The sequence below is a fragment of the Hypanus sabinus genome, chromosome 1 (assembly GCF_030144855.1).
Source record: "Hypanus sabinus isolate sHypSab1 chromosome 1, sHypSab1.hap1, whole genome shotgun sequence".
Lineage (NCBI taxonomy): Eukaryota > Metazoa > Chordata > Chondrichthyes > Myliobatiformes > Dasyatidae > Hypanus > Hypanus sabinus.
This window is the reverse complement of record NC_082706.1, coordinates 110447281-110467261: the sequence shown is the minus strand read 5'-3', so window position 1 is coordinate 110467261 and position 19981 is coordinate 110447281. Positions and strand designations below refer to the sequence as shown.

At 38.5% G+C, this 19981-nt stretch overlaps 1 protein-coding gene across 5 annotated transcripts in view; it reads right to left on the bottom strand.

Moving 5' to 3' along the window:
• Positions 1-19981, bottom strand: part of scap (SREBF chaperone) — a 128096-nt gene that overhangs the window by 50598 nt on the left and 57517 nt on the right. For all 5 annotated transcript variants that reach the window (XM_059974348.1, XM_059974356.1, XM_059974334.1 and 2 more), the window contains 7 exons: positions 15831-15988; positions 12837-13057; positions 11363-11468; positions 9738-9910; positions 8294-8420; positions 7371-7483; positions 2065-2159 (listed from right to left, as the gene is read on the bottom strand). In XM_059974348.1, the coding sequence (XP_059830331.1) occupies positions 2065-2159; positions 7371-7483; positions 8294-8420; positions 9738-9910; positions 11363-11468; positions 12837-13057; positions 15831-15988 (993 nt within the window). The remainder of the gene's footprint in view (positions 1-2064; positions 2160-7370; positions 7484-8293; positions 8421-9737; positions 9911-11362; positions 11469-12836; positions 13058-15830; positions 15989-19981) is intronic.

The following is a 19981-nucleotide window of genomic DNA, read 5'->3' as shown; positions in this document are numbered from 1 at the left end:
CTGGGATGCTGTGAAAGCATATTTGAGGGGTCAAATAATTTCATATACAGCAAATCTCAAAAGAAAGTCTCAGAGCAATTAGATTTGATCAGTCAGATTAAAGTAATAGACCAACTATATGGCCAGACTAAAAATCCTGAACTATACAAGAAGCGAGTAGTTTAACCTTATCTCCACTCAACCAGATGAACGTCAACTTCTTGAAAGCAAGAGTTGATTTTATATTCAACTCCACTGCCACCCATTTTGGTCAATCAGACTGATTATAAAAAAAAAAGGACCAAAAAGTAAGACAGCAAATATTAGCTGCCCAATAATATAAATGGAAGTTAAGTAAAGCCATACCACCCTCTGTTTTAGATTTTTGGAGGTAAGCTTTATTAAGTCTAGAACATTTGCCCTTCCATAGATAGGACAAAATGATAGAATCTAATAGTGCAAAACCAGAAATAATTTAAAAAAGTGAGATAGTGTATGTCCTGGGTGAAGGGAGGTTCTTAATAATGGACACCACCTTTCTGAGGCACTGCTGTTTAAAGATGTCTTTGATACCACGGAGGCTAGTACCCAAGGTGGAACTGACTAATTTTACAACTTTTTGTATCTTCTTTCAATCCTGTGCTGTAGCCCCCCACCCCCAAAGAATGACGCAGCCTGTTAGAATGCTCTCCAAAGTACCTCTGAGAAGTTTTCAAATGTTTCAGTTGACAAACCAAATCTCCTCAAACTCCTAATGAAATATAGCTGCTGTCTTGCCTTCTTTATAGCTGTATTGATATGTTGGGACTAGGTTAATCCTCAGCTCATGACACCCAGGAACTTGAAATTGCTCTAATCCCTCTATGAGGATCCCTCATTGAGCCACCCCTCAACACTGTAACAAAAGGGGTAAATTTTGCGTGTCTGGTTTTTGGAACAGACACCATGGCAGCACATGCCAACTAGCAGAACACCTCTAAATATTCAGTATTGAATATTCAGTGAGGTTTTGCTAGCTGGGATATGTTGCCATTGTAAATATGTAATTCTGTAAACATACCCTACTATATTCCAAATGTTGAACTATGTGATAATAATAATTTAAACTGTAGTTAATTATTTATTGTTATATCTGTGTTTAAGAAGTATAAAATGTGTCAAGATAGAGAGATTCTCTTGGATTCTCACTCTCCTGGAAGTCAGCTGTGTGAATAAAGACTTTTATCTTACCCTGAGGATTGAACACTCATGGGTACCTATCCATAGTATTTTATGAAGTATATCGTTTTAGGTTGTGTGTTGTGGTTGGCATGAGCCTTTGCCCTCCACTGGCACTCCCAAAACAATCACATGGTTGTATGGCTTAGTATGATGTGCTGTGTCAATATGTAGTAGCTATCTATGGGACTGGTGTTCTGTGAGACAAGGCAAGTAATGCAATTGTTTAATGCTAAGATATTGGTCTCAAAGGTGCACCTCCACCAGGATGGCAAGTGTGGGACATTGCTGGGGATGGCAAGCAACTGCATCATGTATTGACAGACCACACCAGATCCTCCAATTACTCACTGCCTCTTCTTGGATGTGATGAAAGTTGTGTTCTCTCACCTTTTCACTCTTTACTTGGCTGGATGTCCCCACCTAACTTGGGATTTCCCTTTGGCAACAAGCCCACTATAGTGACCACTATTGAACTTGTTACCATAGTGTACTAGCTGTGAGCTCAGCCTCGATCTGATTCCTGGTACAGCAGATGGAAAGCAAAGGTTTGCACCACCCTACTAGCACAGTAGTCTGACAATAATGCACTTCCATTGCCATATTCCACCAGCACTTTATTCTTCACACAAACTGAGAGCGAAGTACCAAACCAGCATATTATAATCAGGAACATGCCAGAAACTCAACTTAAGAACAATTTCGTTACTTGTCTGCTGGTTAAGTTTCAGTATAACAGTTAGTAGCCCAGCTGTCACTTGTCGATGACTTTTAATGAATAAAATCATTTTCCAAATCAAACATTCACATATTTTTATTCTATTTTAAAAGTTTTGGCTAACTACAAAGACAAGTAACAAGAAATACCTGAATAGCTGGAACCAGGGTGAAGTAACCGATTAGTATGATAATGAGTTCAGTAGCCATGTTCTTCATTATGGACCAACTTTCATTGCTCAAACCTAGACAAGCATAAATCACAAGTTTAGTGATCCATATGCCAGAGTTTTGAATGAAGTGGCAAAAGAAACAGTGAATAGTCTGATAATGGTCACCCAAAAGTCTATAAATAGAAGGAAAAAGGAAACAGAATACTGCCAACACGTGAACAGGAACAAAACATACAAGGAAAATTATGTAAACTTTAATAAAGGATGTCTTATTAAGATATATAAAATAATAATTTGATTGAACATGGTCAATGTAGATCTATGAGAGAAAATCAGGTTTTGTTAATCTTTTCGTGTTCCATGGGACACATCTTGCAGAGACGATGAGGAGGACCTAGTGAATGTGTGTATTTAGATTTTCAGAAGGCTTTTGATAAGACCTCACTCAGGAGATGATACACAAGTTTAGAGTGGATGAAACTGGGGGCAATAGACTAGCAAAGATTTAAAGATTGTTGAAATAATAAAATTGCACACATAGTACATACTGAAAGATTCAAAGTACATTTATTATCAAAGTATGTATAAATTATGCAACCTTGAGATTTGTTTGTTTGCAGGTAGTCACAAAGCAAGAAACCCTAAATAGCACATTTAAAGAAAAAAAAATGACCAACAACCGATGCAAAAGAGAAAGAAAAACATAAATCATGCAAACAATTGAAGTGAACAACATATAAACAGGTCTTTTACAGAAGAAGGGTCTGTGAAGAAGTTCTTGGCCCGGAACATCAACTATCTATTTACTTCCATAGATGCTGCCTGACCTGCTGAGCTCCCCCAGTGTTGCTTTGGATTTCTAGCATCTGCAGACTTTCTGTTTATCTTTCACAGAACAGCTGACTACAATGAGGCATTGCAGAAAATGGAGTTTGCAACCCAGTAAGGTGAGTGGGCAGCAACATGGCAAAATGGGTTTGAGGAGCTGAGCAATTTACTCCTGCTCTTCTTGTCACTTTGTTCTCAAAAAGTTAAAGATACAGAAATTCACCCAATCTCACACTCAATGTCAGCAAGATCAAAGAATTGATTGTGGACTTCAATAAGGAGAAGTTGGTCAGTCCTCATTTGAGGAGTAAGTAGTAGAAAACACGAGCTGCTTCGAGTTCCTGGGCACCACAGTGCAGAAGATCTATTCTTGGCACAGCACACCGATGTAATCACGAAGGCAGCACACTTCTTCATGAGTTTAAGGGGATTGGTAAATCACCAAAGACAAATTTCTACAGATCTACGGTACAAAGTATTCTGACTTGTTGCATCACATCCTGGTATGGAACCTCAAAAGAACACAACTGCAAAAGGCTGCGAGTTATAAGCTCAGCCTGCTCTATATTGGGCACAACGGAAACATCCTCAAGGGATGGTGCCTCAGGAAGGTGTCTATCACTAATAACCCTCACCACTCAGGACACATCTTCTTCTCATTACTACCATTAGGAAGGAGGTACAGCAGACTGAAGACATACACTCATCAATTAAGGAGTAGCTCTCTGCCTTCCAGCATCAGATTGGTTCATGAAAATTATTCCCTATTCCTTTTTTTTTAACACTACAAATTTCACATCATGTAAATCAGTGACTGAAATAAATTTCATTTCAGTCAAAGTCACCTAATATATAGACCCATTAACTGAAGTGGTTTCCCCCAGTTCACAAACTGAGGGAATAATTCATCCAATAATATACGTGCAGGATCCAGCATAGAACTAGCATATAAACTATAGGGTTACTGAAACAAATAAGCCTATAAAAATACACAAATTGCTGGAGGAACTCAGCAGGCCAGGCAGCATCTATGGAAAAAAAATACAGTCAATGTTTCGAGCCGAGACCCATCGGCAGGACTAGAGAAAAAATGACAAGGAGTAGATTTAAAAAGCGGCCCCTACACCTCCTCCCTCACTACCTTTCAAGGCCCCAAACAGTCCTTCCAGGTCAGTAGACACTTCAACTGTGTCTGTTGAGGTCATATATTGTGTCCAATGCTCCTGGTGTGGCCTCCTGTATATCAGCGAGACCCGATGTAGATTGGGACACCGCTTTGCCCAGCACCTATGCTCCGTCTGCCAGAAAAAGTGGGATCTCCCAGTGGCCATCCATTTTAATTCCACTTCACACTCCAATTCCTCTGTCAATCCATGGCCTACTTTACTGTCACAATGAGGCTACATTCAGGTTGGTGGAACAACACCTTGTATATTGCCTGGGTAGCACCAACCTGATGGCATGAGCATCGAATTCTTGAACTTCTGGAAATGCCCCCCACCATTCCCCATCGCCTTTTCCCTCTTACTTCATCTCCTTGTCAGCCCGTTGCCTTGCTCTGTGCTCTTCCCCCTTTTCTTTCTTCCATGGCCTTCTGTCCTCTCTTATCCAACTCCCCCTTCTGCAGTCCTGGATCTCTTTCATCAATCAACTTCCCAGCTCTTTCCTTCATCTGCCTCCTCCCGGCCTCACCGAACACTTTGTGTTTCTCTCTCCCCTCCCCCACATTTTAAATCTACTCCTCAGCTTTCTCCTCTCCAGTCCTGCTGAAGGATCTCGGCCCGAAAAGTCGACTGTACTCTTTTCCATAGATGTTGTCTGGCCTGCTGAGTTCCTCCAGCATTTTGTGTATGTTGCTTGGATTTCCAGCATCCGCAGATTTTCTCTTGTTTGGAGTGAAGTCTATTTATATCTTTCAGGAGAAGAAAAATAGTATCATTGCCTTAAATTGACTGTATTTGTGACTTTTTCACACAATGTGGTTAGCTCTTAATGCCTTTTGATGTCATGATCAATTTTTCAGCACTATTAGAGATGGCTATTTTCATCTACTCACTGAATTATTGTGTGTAGGGGGTGAATGTGGCATCAGTTTATTATAACATCATAAAAGTCATAAAATATATAATGTGTATCCATGAGTAGTGGTAAACTGTGGTCAGGGAAAGGAGTAGAATATTATACTAAATATATGCTCAACACCTTATCAAACCATTTAATAAATTATTTTATTGAATCAAGTTATATCTCTACCATGTGACACACGATTACCCTAGTGACACAAAACAACCTGATGGAAAAATAAGATTAAATTGAAACGAGAGAAAAAAAATTTCAACAATGCAAATTTTATTGATGGTGCAATTTAATGCAATATTTGTATCACAGGTGCCAATGAAAATAGATAAATAATATATAGAAACGTTAGACCTAAGACAAAGGAGAAGAATTAGGCCATTTGACCCATCATATCTGCTCTGCTATTTTAACATGGCTGACCCTCTCTCTCTTTCAACACCATTCTCCTGCCTTCTCCCCTTAACCTTTCATGCCCTGACTAATCAAGGACCTATCAACCACCACCTTAAGTACTCCAAATCACTTAGCAGCCATAGCTGCCTGTGGCAATGAATTCCAAAGATTCACAACCCACTGGCTACAGAAATTCCTCCTCATCTCCGTCCTAAATGGACGTCCTTCTATTCTGAGGCTGCACCTCTGATCCTAGACTCCCCCCATCATAGGAAACATACTGTTCACATCCACTCTATCTAGGCCTTTTAGGTTTCATTGAGATTCCCCTCATTTTTCTAAATTCCAACAAGTATAGGCCCAGCATATGTTAAAGGTAGCAGGGCACATAGATGAAATGATAAGGAGAGAAACAGGATCCTTTACCAACCAAGTTACTGAATACAAGTGGGGAGGTCATGCTGAACTATATAAAACTCTAGTCTGACCACAGCTGGAGGACAGCGTCAGTTTGCCAAAATTTTAGAGGATACAGAAATTAGCAAAATGTTAATACGTTCTAAGGGGAAGAAAGACTTCAGGCTGAATTTATTTGCTTTGGATCAAAGGACACAAAGCAGAGGTTGAACTAAGGTGCATGAAATTATGGAGAGGATGAGATAAGATGAAAAAGGAACAATTTTGTTAGTAACAAGTAAAAATTCCTTTTACCCAAAGGGAAGTGAGCTCTAGAACTTTGTCAGAAACCACCTTAACTTCAAATGTATCTGGATGAGTACTGAAGAGACTCTACACTAAAGTGGGCTCATTGAAGGATACACAGAGAGAATTTAGCACTATCAGAGAAACATACAGCTCCGCAATGAGCCCAATTCAGCCAAGGCAGCCAATGTGCCTATCTGTACTAGTCCCATTTACCCATATAAGGTCTGTATTACTCTAAATCTTTCCTATCCCAGTACCTCTCCACAACTTTAAATACTGTTGCTAAAGTCCATGTAAAACAAATCTACCACTCTGCCTTCAACAATTTTCTTCATTGCCTGCTCAAAAAATAATTGAGCAACACACACAAAGTGTTAGAAGAACTCTCAAGTCAGGCAGCATCTACAGAGGATTTAAACAGTCAACATTTTGGGCCGAGACCTTTCATCAGGACTGTAAAGGAAAGCACCAAAGGATCTTCTGTCTTCCTCCTTTCCAGACCAGAATAAAGTTCTCAGCCCAAAATATTGACTGTTCATAGAAACATAGAAAATAGGTGCAGGAGTAGGCCATTCGGCCCTTTGAGCCTGCACCGCCATTCAGTATGATCATGGTTGATCATCCAACTCAGAACCCTGTACCTGCTTTCTCTCCACACCCCCTGATCCCTTTAGCCACAAGGGCCATATCTAACTCCCTCTTAAATACAGCCAATGAACCGGCCTCAACTGTTTCTTGTGGCAGAGCATTCCACAGATTCACCACTGTCTGTGTGAAGAAGTTTTTCCTCATCTCGGTCCTAAAAGGCTTCCCCTTTATCCTTAAACTGTGACCCCTCGTTCTGTACTTCCCCAACATCAGAAACAATTTTCCTGCATCTAGCCTGTCCAATCCCTTTAGGATTTTATACGTTTCTATAAGATCCCTCTCAATCTTCTGAATTCCAGCAAGTATAAGCCTAGTCGATCATTCCCCTCCATAGGTGCTGCTGAACTTTGAGTTCCTTCGGCATTTTGTGTGTGTTGCCCAAGATTTCCAACATCTGCAGAACCTCTTGTATTTATAATCTACATACTTCCAGTTTTGAACAGCATCGAAAAAACAGGCCAAATGGTTTCCTTACTTGCTGTAAGCTTATATGATTCTATGGATTCAACTAGCAATAAATGACTATTTTGAAATACACCGTGTCCAAATGAAGGGGTCTATCGTGTCAGCTCAAAAGTGATAAAACAAGGTAAAATAACAAAGGCAAACTAAACATATATATGTCTTTACCTTGTGCTATTCGTAGTTTGACTTCAAGATCCACAGGGGTGGAGACAACTGACTTGGTGAGAACAAGGACATTCTCCAAACCAATGACCACAACAAGGTAAGGAAAGATCTCTCTTTGAAAAACAAAGACAATTATGATTAAAAATACCATTAAAGGTCTTAGATATCTATAACCTGCAAAATTCTTTGCAGTCACAATATAGGAGGCATTGATCGTGAGGATAGTCAGAGGCTTTTTGCCAGGGCTGAAATGACTAACATGAGAGAGCACAATTTTAAGGCGCTTGGAAGTAGGTACGGAGGGGATGTCAGGGGTAAGTTGTTTTTTTTTAACAAACGCAGAGAGTGGTGAGTGCGTGGAATGGGCTGTCGGCATCCGTGGTGGAGGCAGAAATGATAGGGTCTTTTAAGAGACTCCTGGATAGGTACATGGAGCTTAGAAAAATAGAGGACTATGGGTAACCCTAGGTAATTTCTAAAGTAAGTACATGTTTGGCATAGCATTGTGGGCCGAAGGGCCTGTATTATGCTGTAGGTTTTCTATGTTTCTATATCCTGAATTGATTAAACTTGTAGAAAATCTTTTATGAACAGGACAGATATTCCCCCATAACTGCAGATTTGCTTTGCTTCCTTCAATATCATGATATTCAACCAACAACAACTTGCATTCCAAGTTGCCTTGTTAGTAAAACCAACCCCTCTTGGGCCAAGCTTTTGATCATCTGCCCTAACATACACCTGAGGCTCAGTGTCAAATTCTGTTTTAATTCTGGCAGCTGTCAGAGATATTACATCAATTTAAACCTGCTACCTCCTTTGTTATTGCTCCTTACATTTGAAGCTGGTAGCATTCAAGTAATGATGAAACAATATAAACAGAACTAAAGGTTATTAATGAGGAAAGTTTAATTGTCGCTTACCCTCCATTCAAAGTTGGTGTAAGGCCAAACAGTGTACACAGACCAACGGACATGAGAAGGGAGCTAAGAACCGTTGCCACTGCTGCAAGTGCAAGACCCCATTTTGATTTCACCATGTCAATTTTCCCTGCAAAATTACATCGTATGACTCAAAAACCATGAATGAAAAGGAAAAAGAATTGATCTAAGCTTAATTTTTTTTTGAAAGAGAATTCACTAAAGCTACACCATGGCTATTTTTACAAAAGATGCTACTTAATGCAATTTCTAACCAAGAACTGAGAACTAAATGAAAAGCACAGAGCTCACAAATAATGAGTAAGATCTGAAAAACTGATTTAAATGCATTGGTAAATTTGAAAAAAAAAAGAACTGGTATCTTTTGAAGAGAGACTAAAACATACAGACATAATAAAAAACCTGCTTTTTTATAGGGAGCCGTGAGGAAACATTTCATGAGACGATGTCATAAAGGCATATCTGATATAAAAAAGTAAAATCAAAATTTCAACCTTATTCTTCAAAAATTTTCATTCTGTCTAAAACAGAAATAGGAAATGCTGAAAATATTCAGATCATGTCACAATTATGGAAAAAGAAACAACGTGAACACTTTACATCAGAGACTCGCTGCCAGAACGTTGTGACAATGGGTGTCCAACCTAAAACATTTGACTTCATTTCTCTTCCCACAACTGCAGACTGACTTACTGATTTATTTTCATTACTTTCTGGACTGATGAGACAAATCTGAATTTTGGTAGTTTTTAAGATTAGGTAGCAGTAAAAAGTTAAGTACACAAGAAGCTCAGTGCACTTAGTCATAGAATAGCAGGTTCCCAGCTGAAATTTTCAGCACTTGACATTATCCTCCTCAACCAGTCTAACCTCCTCACTAGGGGAACTGGATAGAAGGATAAAATTAGGAACTCTCTCACATACTGCAGGGAGCCATAGGTCCAAAACAAATTTCAAGCTACTTTAATCTAGACATGAGAAATTTGCTTACTTACCCAACGTTATTTTTCAATGACCCAAAGATGGTTTCAATGCATCCAAAATGGTTACGGCTGTACACAGCAAGTACTAAGGCTTGGTAAAATAACCCCCACCACTGCAATATGCAATCCAGACCCAACCCCAGTTACAGAGGCAGGAATCGTGACCATCATTAGAGTGGCTGATGGAGAGTTTTATTAAGACCAGTTATAGACCAATCAGAGATGAAGTGCAGAAATAAGCTCCAAAATAAAGAGAAAATTCTGGAAATATTTAAGCGAGTCAGGCAACCTTTATGGAGACAACGTTTTAAAATTCCAGAATAATCAAATTCTCACACCACAGATGTCATTTGAAATGCTACATATTTACATAAGTTTCTGGTTTTATTTCAAAATGATGAACTTACTAAATTCCCCCAATAAGGTTTCAAATCGCAACTTACTGGTAGAGAAATAAATGTATGCAAAAAGAATGATGTACGTTGTGACCAGAGGAATCAACTCAGCAATGCCAATTTCCTCCTTAAAATGGACGTGGACTATCTGATCTTCCCTCAATGTGCTGTTAGTACCAGGATGAAGCTGCCTTAACCTCAAGCGGAGGCTCTTTAGAAATCTGAAAAAGGTCAAAATAAGACAAGTTGGATTTGCTAAATTACATCTAACATTTTGCAACGTGCACCAACTGATTCTGCAGCTGTGGCCTGCAACCATTGGCACTTGCCTCAGCACTGAACTGGATCTGTGGCTATGGCCTGCAGCCACTGGGCTACTGGACCCACCTGCCGTGCTGAACTGGCTCCATGAATGTGGCCTGCAGCCACCGGGCTACTGGACCCACCTGCCGCGCTGAACTGGCTCCATGAATGTGGCCTGCAGCCACCGGGCTACTGGACCCACCTGCCGCGCTGAACTGGCTCCATGAATGTGGCCTGCAGCCATCGGGCTACTGGACCCACCTACCGCGCTGAACTGGCTCCATGAATGTGGCCTGCAGCCACCGGGCTACTGGACCCACCTGCCGCGCTGAACTGGCTCCATGAATGTGGCCTGCAGCCATCGGGCTACTGGACTGGCTGCAGCACTGAACTGGTTCTGTGACTGTGGCCTAACTTTTAGGGACTCTACAGTACTATGTATTATTTGTTTACTTCTTTAATTTCTTTTTTTTTGCACCTTGGATGTTTTACGGTCTTAGTTGTGTGGGACTTTTTTTGAGGATTCTATTCTGTTTCTTTGTTTTGTGGCTGCCTGTAAAAAATTGAATCTCAAGATTGTATATGGGTACATATACTTTCATAATAAATGTACTTTTATCTCTGAAACTCTTTTTGTTAATTCTTTAAAAAAAAATTATTTAGAAATACAGCACAGGATTCGCCCTTCTGGTCCTTCAAGCAGTGCCACCCACTTAAGGTAATTATAGATCAATTTACAATAACCAATTAACCTACTAACCAGTATGCCTTTGGACTATGGGAGGAAACTGGAGCACCTGGAAAATACCCATGCACTCTATGGGGAGGACGCACAGATTTCTTACAGAAGACACCTGAATTGAACTCCAGACTTTGATGCCCTAAGCTGGAATGGTGTTGCACTAACCGCTAAGCTACCATGGCAACAGAGAATGTAAGCTAGTTCTTAGCTAACATGTTCTGTTGGATGACATGCATGTGGTCAATGTGTTTTGAGTGGCCAGCTTTTCTTCCATTGCCACTGCTGCCCACAAAAGTGGAACTTAGCCCCGAGATCCACTTCACCCACTTTCTTTCCATTCTCACTAATACTTCACTTCACTTCCTAATCCATGTATTAACTGTTACTATGTTCTCTCTCCCTCAGTAATCTCCTCTATTTACAATTTCTCCAGTCTATACCTTCCGTTTTAAGCAAACCTCATGCAAAACACCAAGCAGGGAATAAAGAATAATGTACAAAATTTTGTTTTAGTTCAAGGGTGTGCAACCAATTTACCTCACTTGCATATCCAATAATTCTGAACTAAATTTTCTCAGGACAGAAAAGTCAAACAGAAATTCCACAAAACACTTAACAATGACTTTACCTCGAGTGGTACTCCTGCAGGATGACAGTGATGGCATAGGAGACCACCTGTTTGCGATTGTGCAAGTTAACACCACTGTGCTTCCCAGGTACTCCAAACAGCAAATCTGCACATAAATTAATTATGAGTACTATTTCTGCTTTTATTCTAAGTACAATCTATTCATTATAAATGACTTTAAGCTAAACTGTTTCCCAGTAGCCCAATTTTGCAGCATTTCAAGTTGCCCTAAGCAAACAGTATTGTCTAAAGTAACTTATCATCCAATTTAACTTTCCATTGGTGATAAGCTAACTTTTGCTTCGTGAAGCTAACTACATGCATTTATATAATGTTTTGGCCTTTCCTCATTATAATCTCCCCATAAGTCTCCAGAGGATTTGCAATGACTTCTGTTACCTTTTCCCTACCCCCTTTATACAGTTGCAAAATTCTGATAAATTCTTTTTACTTTTCTCACCAATTTACTCATAAAATTTATGTTATCCTTTCTATTAGATTTGGTCATCCTTCCTAAAGCTTTCCAAATTCTCGTACTTATTGCTCCTTTTATTAACCAAATAAGCTTGTTTTGATCTCATACTATTCCTAGCTTTAGCTAGCTATGACTGGAACATTTTTTTTTTTGGAGTTTTGCTTTTTTTTAAAATGGAAAATATATTTGCTGTTAATGTTGAAAAAGGCTATAGATGTTTGTCATTATTTATGCACAAAGCAATGAAAAAATTCCAACCTGAGATGGTAAATATATTTTTTTCTCGCAGATGCTACTTGACCTGTTGAACTTTAACTTTAAATACTGTTTTTAATTTGAGAATACCACAATCTGCAGATAAGATTTTCTAATGTAAATTTACATTATTGGCCAACATTCTAGTTTCTGATGGATCTCTTAAAAAGTATCTATCAAATTCTACCTTATTGTGATCACTGTCTCCCAGAGTTTGCTTTAATTCAGGCTCATTAGTTAACAGTACCCATAAACATTAAATATATAAAATCTCAGCCAGTTTTCCTGGATATCTTACCTACATTCACTTTCAATCAATACAATCAAATATTAATCAGCAATTTACCATATTTTGCATGATTGATACTATGATGCTACAATACTATAAATTGCACATTGCACATTTAGATGGAGACATTATGTAAAGATTTTTACTCCTCATGTATGTGAAGGATCTAAGTAACAAGGTCAATTCAATTCAAATCAAAATGCTCTAGTGGGTGAAAAAAAAGGAAAGAGTGACCATTAAACAGGAAGAAAAAAATATTAAAGGTGGTAAAAGAAGGCATCAAAGTGCTCATGGCTGTGTTTTTGTTGGTAAGGCTAACTAGAGGTAGAAATCCAGAATTTGAAGAGAAGGTTTCAGACAGTACAACTGCAGGATAGCAGACATAGGAATAGGTCAGGTAATATGCAGTATGAAGCCAAAGAGAATTAGATTACATTCTCAAGATTCCAAGCTACCTTTGAGTGAAGCAGATGTTTGCAGAGTCTTAGGCTCGTATTGGTGGATGGTGCCAATAATATCTGGATCTGAATCAAAATGATCACGACTGTTTTTCCAAAAGTTAGCTGGAGAAATGAGGAGGCAGCCATGTTCTGGAAGTATACCCTGTAACTTCTTCAACCCTGGAAGTAGATCAGTAACCTGGAGACAAATATTTTCTAGGCTCTTCATGCCAGTACTGTTAATGATAGAAGAATACAAGTTAATAACAGCTCATAATATATATTTTTTTACATACTATATTGGCATGGTTTGGTTTTGTATTCTGTTTACATGTTGACGAACTGTGGCAGCTGAGTGAATACTATGTTTATGTCATAAAAATTACATAACAATAAAACATCTTTGTTCATTGACTTTGCATTGACACTTTCTAGAGCAATCCAGTTACTGCATTGCTCAGTTTCTCTATTTCCTTACATTGTTTTTCTATGAAGTATTTACATTTTTTTTATCACTCTCTACTCGCGTAGCATGTCTTTTTCTTATATGGGCCACTGATTTCTTTGCCAGTTACTTGAAATGTGCCCGCTTTCTATCAACCTTTCACCCACTGGGAATTCCATTTTGTTATAGAAAATAAACTTACTGATTTTATCTGTCAAGCTGCAAATCTCTGCTTTCTCTGTTTCAGCTTCTCCTACCTATTCAGACAACTAATTCCTCAGCCTTAAAATCATGTCAGTAAACTTATTGCTTCTTCCGCAAACTTTTCAGCTTAACTGTAGAGCTAGAAACAATGAGCAGTCTGAGGCTGCACTACAGTCTTGCGTCATTTCAGTTAAACTTCTCAGCATTTATACTGTTTGCCTCCGTTTATGAACTATGGGACTCCAACTGCATTCATGATTGCTTTATTCAATTATTCCCTAATCTCAATGAGATACACAAAATGAAACCTTTTGGCATATATAGGTCTTTTCGTTCTTTCTTACAGAACGTAGCGTCTCATATTATAGCAGTGAATTTCATCTGCCATTCAATTATCCTTTTGAACTGCTTGACCTTTTTTAAGTTCATAGATAACTTCCTTAGCATTTAGTATATCTCTAGGTTCCTAGCCATTTATAAATCTCAATACCATGCCCTATACTCTCAAGCCCTTGTCATTATTGTACGAAGTAAAAGAGCAGTCACACAATTAAAGCCTGGGAAACTGCATTGCATACTTTTCTCTAGATTAAACAGCCATTCATGACAACCGACCCTCCAATTTTAATCCAATTTGAATTTATGCTATTGATCTTTTTTTTCATTCTGTTAATTTTCTGAATAAACTTCAGATGTGGTACAATATCCAACTTCATTTAAAAATCAAAGCTCACAACATCAATTGCCACCTTCTTATTTAACCACCAATAACTCATCAAAAAACTGAAAAGTTCAGTAGAAGCAAGTTCAAATCATCATTCAATTAACAATATTTAGCAAATTATTAATAGCTTTAAACAATATTAGCAAAAAAAAAACAATCACTATTTATTAGAAGTAAAAATCAACAATCAAGGTAATGACCCTGTTTCACATTCATATTATTCGCTCTGGATACAAAAAAAAGTTTAATTGTATGAAATGCTTTATAATATTGCATCTATACATGTTGACTATTTGGTTATGCTCTTCTTGCATCTTGTTTCCCACCCCCCCCCTCATTATTGCCAACCATTTGGGATTGAGGACAACCTGACTGTGAGGAGAGACAGATTCTAGATCCAAAATTATTTTAATGTAGTAATGATAATGCACATCAGTCACCACACAGTTGTTCAAGTCTTGAATAAGCTAGGCAGAGATTCTGGACTATCAGCACAAGGGCACCACAGAGATGTGTACTTAGCCCCCTGCTCTACTCACTTTACACTGTGTGGTTAAGCACAGCTCCAGCACCATATACAAGTTTGCTGATGACAGCATTGTTGTGGGCTGTATCAAATCAGCATATAGGAGGGAGATTGGAAATTTGGCTGAGTGGTGTAATAACAATAACCTCTCACTCAAAGTCATTAAGACCAAGGAAATGATTATAGACTTCAGGAAAGGGAAAGCAAAGGTTTACGAGCTAGTAATCACAGGATCAGAGGTGGAGAGGGTCAATAACTTTAAATTCCTGGGGGGGGTATCACTATCTCAGAGGACCTGTCCTGAACCAATCATATAAATACTATTGCAAAAAGAGTACAGCAGTGCTTGTACTTCCTCAGGAGACTGCAAGTGGTTCAGCATGTCATTGAAAACGGTGGCAAACTTCAATAGATGTGTGGTGGAAAGCATGCAGACTGGCTGTATTACGGCCTGGTTTGGGAACACCAATAACTTTGAGTGGAAAGTCCTACAAAAGGTAGTGGACTCAGCTCAGTACATCATGGGTGAAATCCTTCCAACCACCTACATGAAACATTGCCATAGAAAAGCAGCATCCATCATCAAAGAACGTCACCACCCAGGCGATGCTCTTTTCTCGCTGCTGCCATCAGGTAGAAGGTACAAGAACCTCAGAACTTGCACCACCAGCTTCAAGAAAGTTACTACCCCTCAACCATCAGGATGTTAACCAAAAGGGGATAAGTACACTCATTCTACTTCTGGTGTTCCACAGCTTTAAGTACCCTTTATCTTGTTATTCCATGCTTGTATTTATTGCTATTTATAAATATTGCTATTTATTTATATCTGCATTTGCACTCCATTGATCCTGTTTACAGTTACTGTTCTATAGATTTGCTAAGTATGCCCACAGAAAAAAAATCTCAGGGTTGTATGTGGTGACATGTATATACTCTGAGAATAAATTTTACCTTTAGTTTTAGATTCTGCTGTTCAGAACAGAATACCTATGGTTGCACACACAGACATATGACACTCGTCATCTTCCTTCTCAAAACACATCTATTTTCCTCCTTTTTGTCTCCCAAAATAAGACACATATTATAAATAAACAAATCCCTTCCTACCTGTCTTGAAATACATGATTTCTTACTTCTTCCACTAGCTGAAACACTTTTGAGAGTGGGGCACGGAATACATCAACAGCAATTAAGTTTTTGTTCCAAGGGGATACGACGGCTTTTACAAATATCTGTTGTATATATGCAACTGGGGGTCCAAAATACTACAAAGGAAAAAGTAGAAAAACACATAAGAAATTATGGAGTGACTCAAATACAGATTTTGGATGGCATGTTCACTGCTGTATAAAATGTTCAGGATGTGTCAGTCTGCTGCTGTCATTTAACATCAACCGGTGAATTTTCATGTATAGAGTTAGTCATGAATGGTTTCATGAATTTAAATTTGTTTTTGTTTGTGAAGTAAAGAATTACGAATCTTCAAAATAGCACTCTTGCATTTAAAAAGAATTAGAATCTAAAGCAAAATATGCTGGAAACATTCAGGAGGTCAAGCAGCAATTGTAGAAGGAGAAACAGTCACTGTTTCATACTGAAGATACTTAATTAGAAGTTCTTTGTAATTAAAATGTTTCACATAATAGATTTAACAACTTTCGAGATGGAGCAGATTATAAAACCAATGACTGGAAAGGTACTTTTAGCCCTGCAGATCATCGTGCCAATGGGGTGGGCAATCTCACGTGGATACATAGTAAAGCAGCAAAGAAGGGTCAGTGAACTTGCCATGTTTAACCAGACAATTACATGAAATTAAACACATTATCCCATTCACTGACAAGGTGAAATAGGAACTGATCTGGAAATCTATTCTCTGATATCTACTTCAAGAGATGTGACTTTATGCCAGTGGCTACAAGCTGAAGGAACTCAGTGGGTCAGGCAACTGAGTTAACATGCAAGATATCTAGAAGCAGGAGATCACATTTTGTCTCCAGACTGGAACATCAGCAGGATTGAGACCACAGTAATACAAGATCAATTTAATGCCAAATCTGACATGGTACAAACAGATGTGCTCTTTCATGGGATTATAGTAGTAGAGATGTGGATGGGAGAGAGTCAAGTTTACACTGATAACACAACATTAAAAGTGAAGAGCTGGCTGTATCAAAAGCTGCAATGATATTCTGACAAAGACTGCAGTAAGGAAAAAGGTAGAGTTCTTAACATTATCGAAGGAATATTGTACATAAGAAACCTGAAAGCTAATGATAAAAATAACTTAAGTGACATAAGCAACACAGAATACAGTTCACCTTTATTTATGAAGGTGCATGCTATTTAATTCTTAATACATTTTATGTGGAATATCAACAACTACAATTTCTAGAACAAGATCATAAAGCCTAATAGAAAAATAAAACACTATAGCTATGGTGAATCTGAAATAAAATGGAAAGCTCTGGAAATACTCAGCATGTCAGGCAGTATCTGTGGAGGAAGTAAAAGTGTTAAATATTAGGACAATGCCTTTTCATGTTCCTTTATATTTTGACGAGAAGATAATGGAAGGGCTTCAGAACATCAGGTAGTAGGTCGCTAACCACAGGATATCCAGTATCTGACTGGCTCCTGTCCTCATTGAATTAATATCCAGCTGAGATTATGGATAGTGGTAAATGTCCAGATGTTAATGATGGAGAATATGGTAGAAGTATTGCCACTGAAAATCAAAAGTATGTGGTTAGACTTTATCTTGCTGGAAGTAGCCAACATCTTAACTTCTGTGGTGCAAATGTTACTTTTCATTAATCAAACATACAGTGTTTCATTGGTTCTATATTTAGAGATACAGCACAGAATATGCCACTCCAGCCCTTCAAGCTGCTCCAACAGCAACCCCTGATTTAACCCTAGCCATGCATTCCATGGGGACGACATACAAACTACTTATAGAGGACACTGTGGTTGAACTCCTAACTCTGAGATCTTGCGCTGTAATAGTGTCACATTAACTGCTACGTTACTGTGCCACCCACTTGATGATGAGTTACAAATAGAACTGTACACTATGCAATCATCAGCCAACATCCCACTTCTGGCCTTAGAATGACGGGACCTAGGATACTGTCCTGAGGAAGTCTTGTAGAATGTCTTGCATGACTAAACTTCAACAACCATAAACATCTGCAACAGTGCAAAGTAACACTTTAGTCATTGGAATTTATTTATATCAGGTCACCTTGATACCACCTTCAATTAAATGATACCTTAATGTCCAAGGAAATCTAGCCCAACTCATTTCTTTCATTTATATTTGGATTAAATCTGTGATGAAATCTTTGGCTGAGTAGTAGTGGCAAACTCAAATTAGGCATTGAGGAGTAGATTATTAGCAAGTAGGTAGCATTTGATTATATTATTGCTGATACCTTCCCTGTTTTAGTTGATGACTGATTGTAGACTGACTGGCTGGCAATTAGCCGGATTGTATTTTTCTTGCCTGCATGACAGAATGTACTCGGGCTATTTTTCACATTATTGGTTAAAAAACTGGGTTATATAAGTTTAACAAGTTCAGGCTCATGTTGGATTAAAGATCGGAGAAGCATTAGCAAATTAAGTCAAGAGATAATTAATGTATAAATGGCATTTCCACTAAAACAGATGCCTAGTACCTGTCATTCATCTGCTCTTGACACACGTAGAAAACAAGGATACTTACAGTATGTCAGAATGCCATTTTTGGATTTCAATTTGGCATTCAACACTGTTGTCCCATAACCTTGGTGAGCAGTCTCTTACTCCTTGGTCTAATAGTGCAACTGGGTGTTGAACTTCCTAACCAATAGACCTCAGAGTTGGATGCACAACTATTTCTCCCTCCTCATCAAGCTTAACATGGGTGTCCCAGGACTATGTGCTCAACCCTTTGTACACTTTCTACACTGTGCACTTTGGCCACACATGACTGCACAATCACATTGTCAAGTTCGTCAACGACACAACAGTGATGGGGCTCAACACCAACAACGATGAGGTGGCCTACAGAGAGGAGATGGAAGACCTTGAGGCCTGGTGCCAGACAAATAACCTCTTCCTTAATGTCAACAAGACAAGAGAGATTGTTATCGATTTCAGGAGAGCTCCTCTTCACATTTGTAGCACAACAGTAGAAACTGAGAGCAGTTTTAAACTCTTGGGAATGCACATCTTGCACAACCTTTCATGGTCCCAAAACACATCCTCCACAGTCAAGAAAGCTTACCAACATCTCTGCTTTCTGAGGAAGCTGATGAGAGCTGGACTCTGCACATTGATACTCACGACCTTCTACAGATGCACGGTTGAGAGAATACCATCATGTGCGTTACTGTGTGGTTTGGAAACTGCAATTCAGTAGACAGGAGGGTTTCACAATAAGTAGTTAAAAATGCTCAACACAAGGCTAGCATGAGCCTACTCACCATCAAGGACATGTATATAGATAAAGGACAGTAATATCATGAAGGATATTTGAATTTATTGAGACTTTTATCATCACTGGGGATTTATGTTGCATTGGGTCTGCAGTAACAATTACTTTGTTCCCCTTTACACTGGTGTACTGAAGAATGACAATAAACAATGAAAAATGAAGAGGTGAGCTTGAACAAGAACTAAAATTGAGAATGCTGTAGAAGTGCCAATAAACTTCCTGCGGTGGAGTATATCTGTAACCAAGATCAAACCTAACACCTAGGAACGTTTCGAAGTCCAGAACTAGTACACCCACTTGGCAAGGAGGAAAATTTTCAACCTTGTTGGTTTCAAGGTTTAAACTTCCCTTTATACAATACTTCATGGAATAAAGTAGACTAGAATATTCTGCTATTACTCAACTGGTACCATTTTAAAAAACAAAACTCATAACTGTAAGATAAAGAACTAAATTATTCAAGTGAATAAATTATTATTAGCTATCTCTACCAATGGTATGAGGCCACTGGAAGAACTGCAAAAGTATCCACAATAAATCATATGTGATTTAAAAAAAAATGTTGAAACTAACAGTCAACGTATGTGCAAATACTGCAAGTTACAATTGAAAACAAGACAATCTATCATCAAAAATGCTTTAAAGCTCATAACATATTCACATTTTCATTATTGTAGTGGGAATTTCTGGAGAGCAAAGATTAAAAAGAATAATACCCAATAACTTATAAAGCTACTACAAATAACAACAAAAATCTTAGAAAAGTAGTAAGATT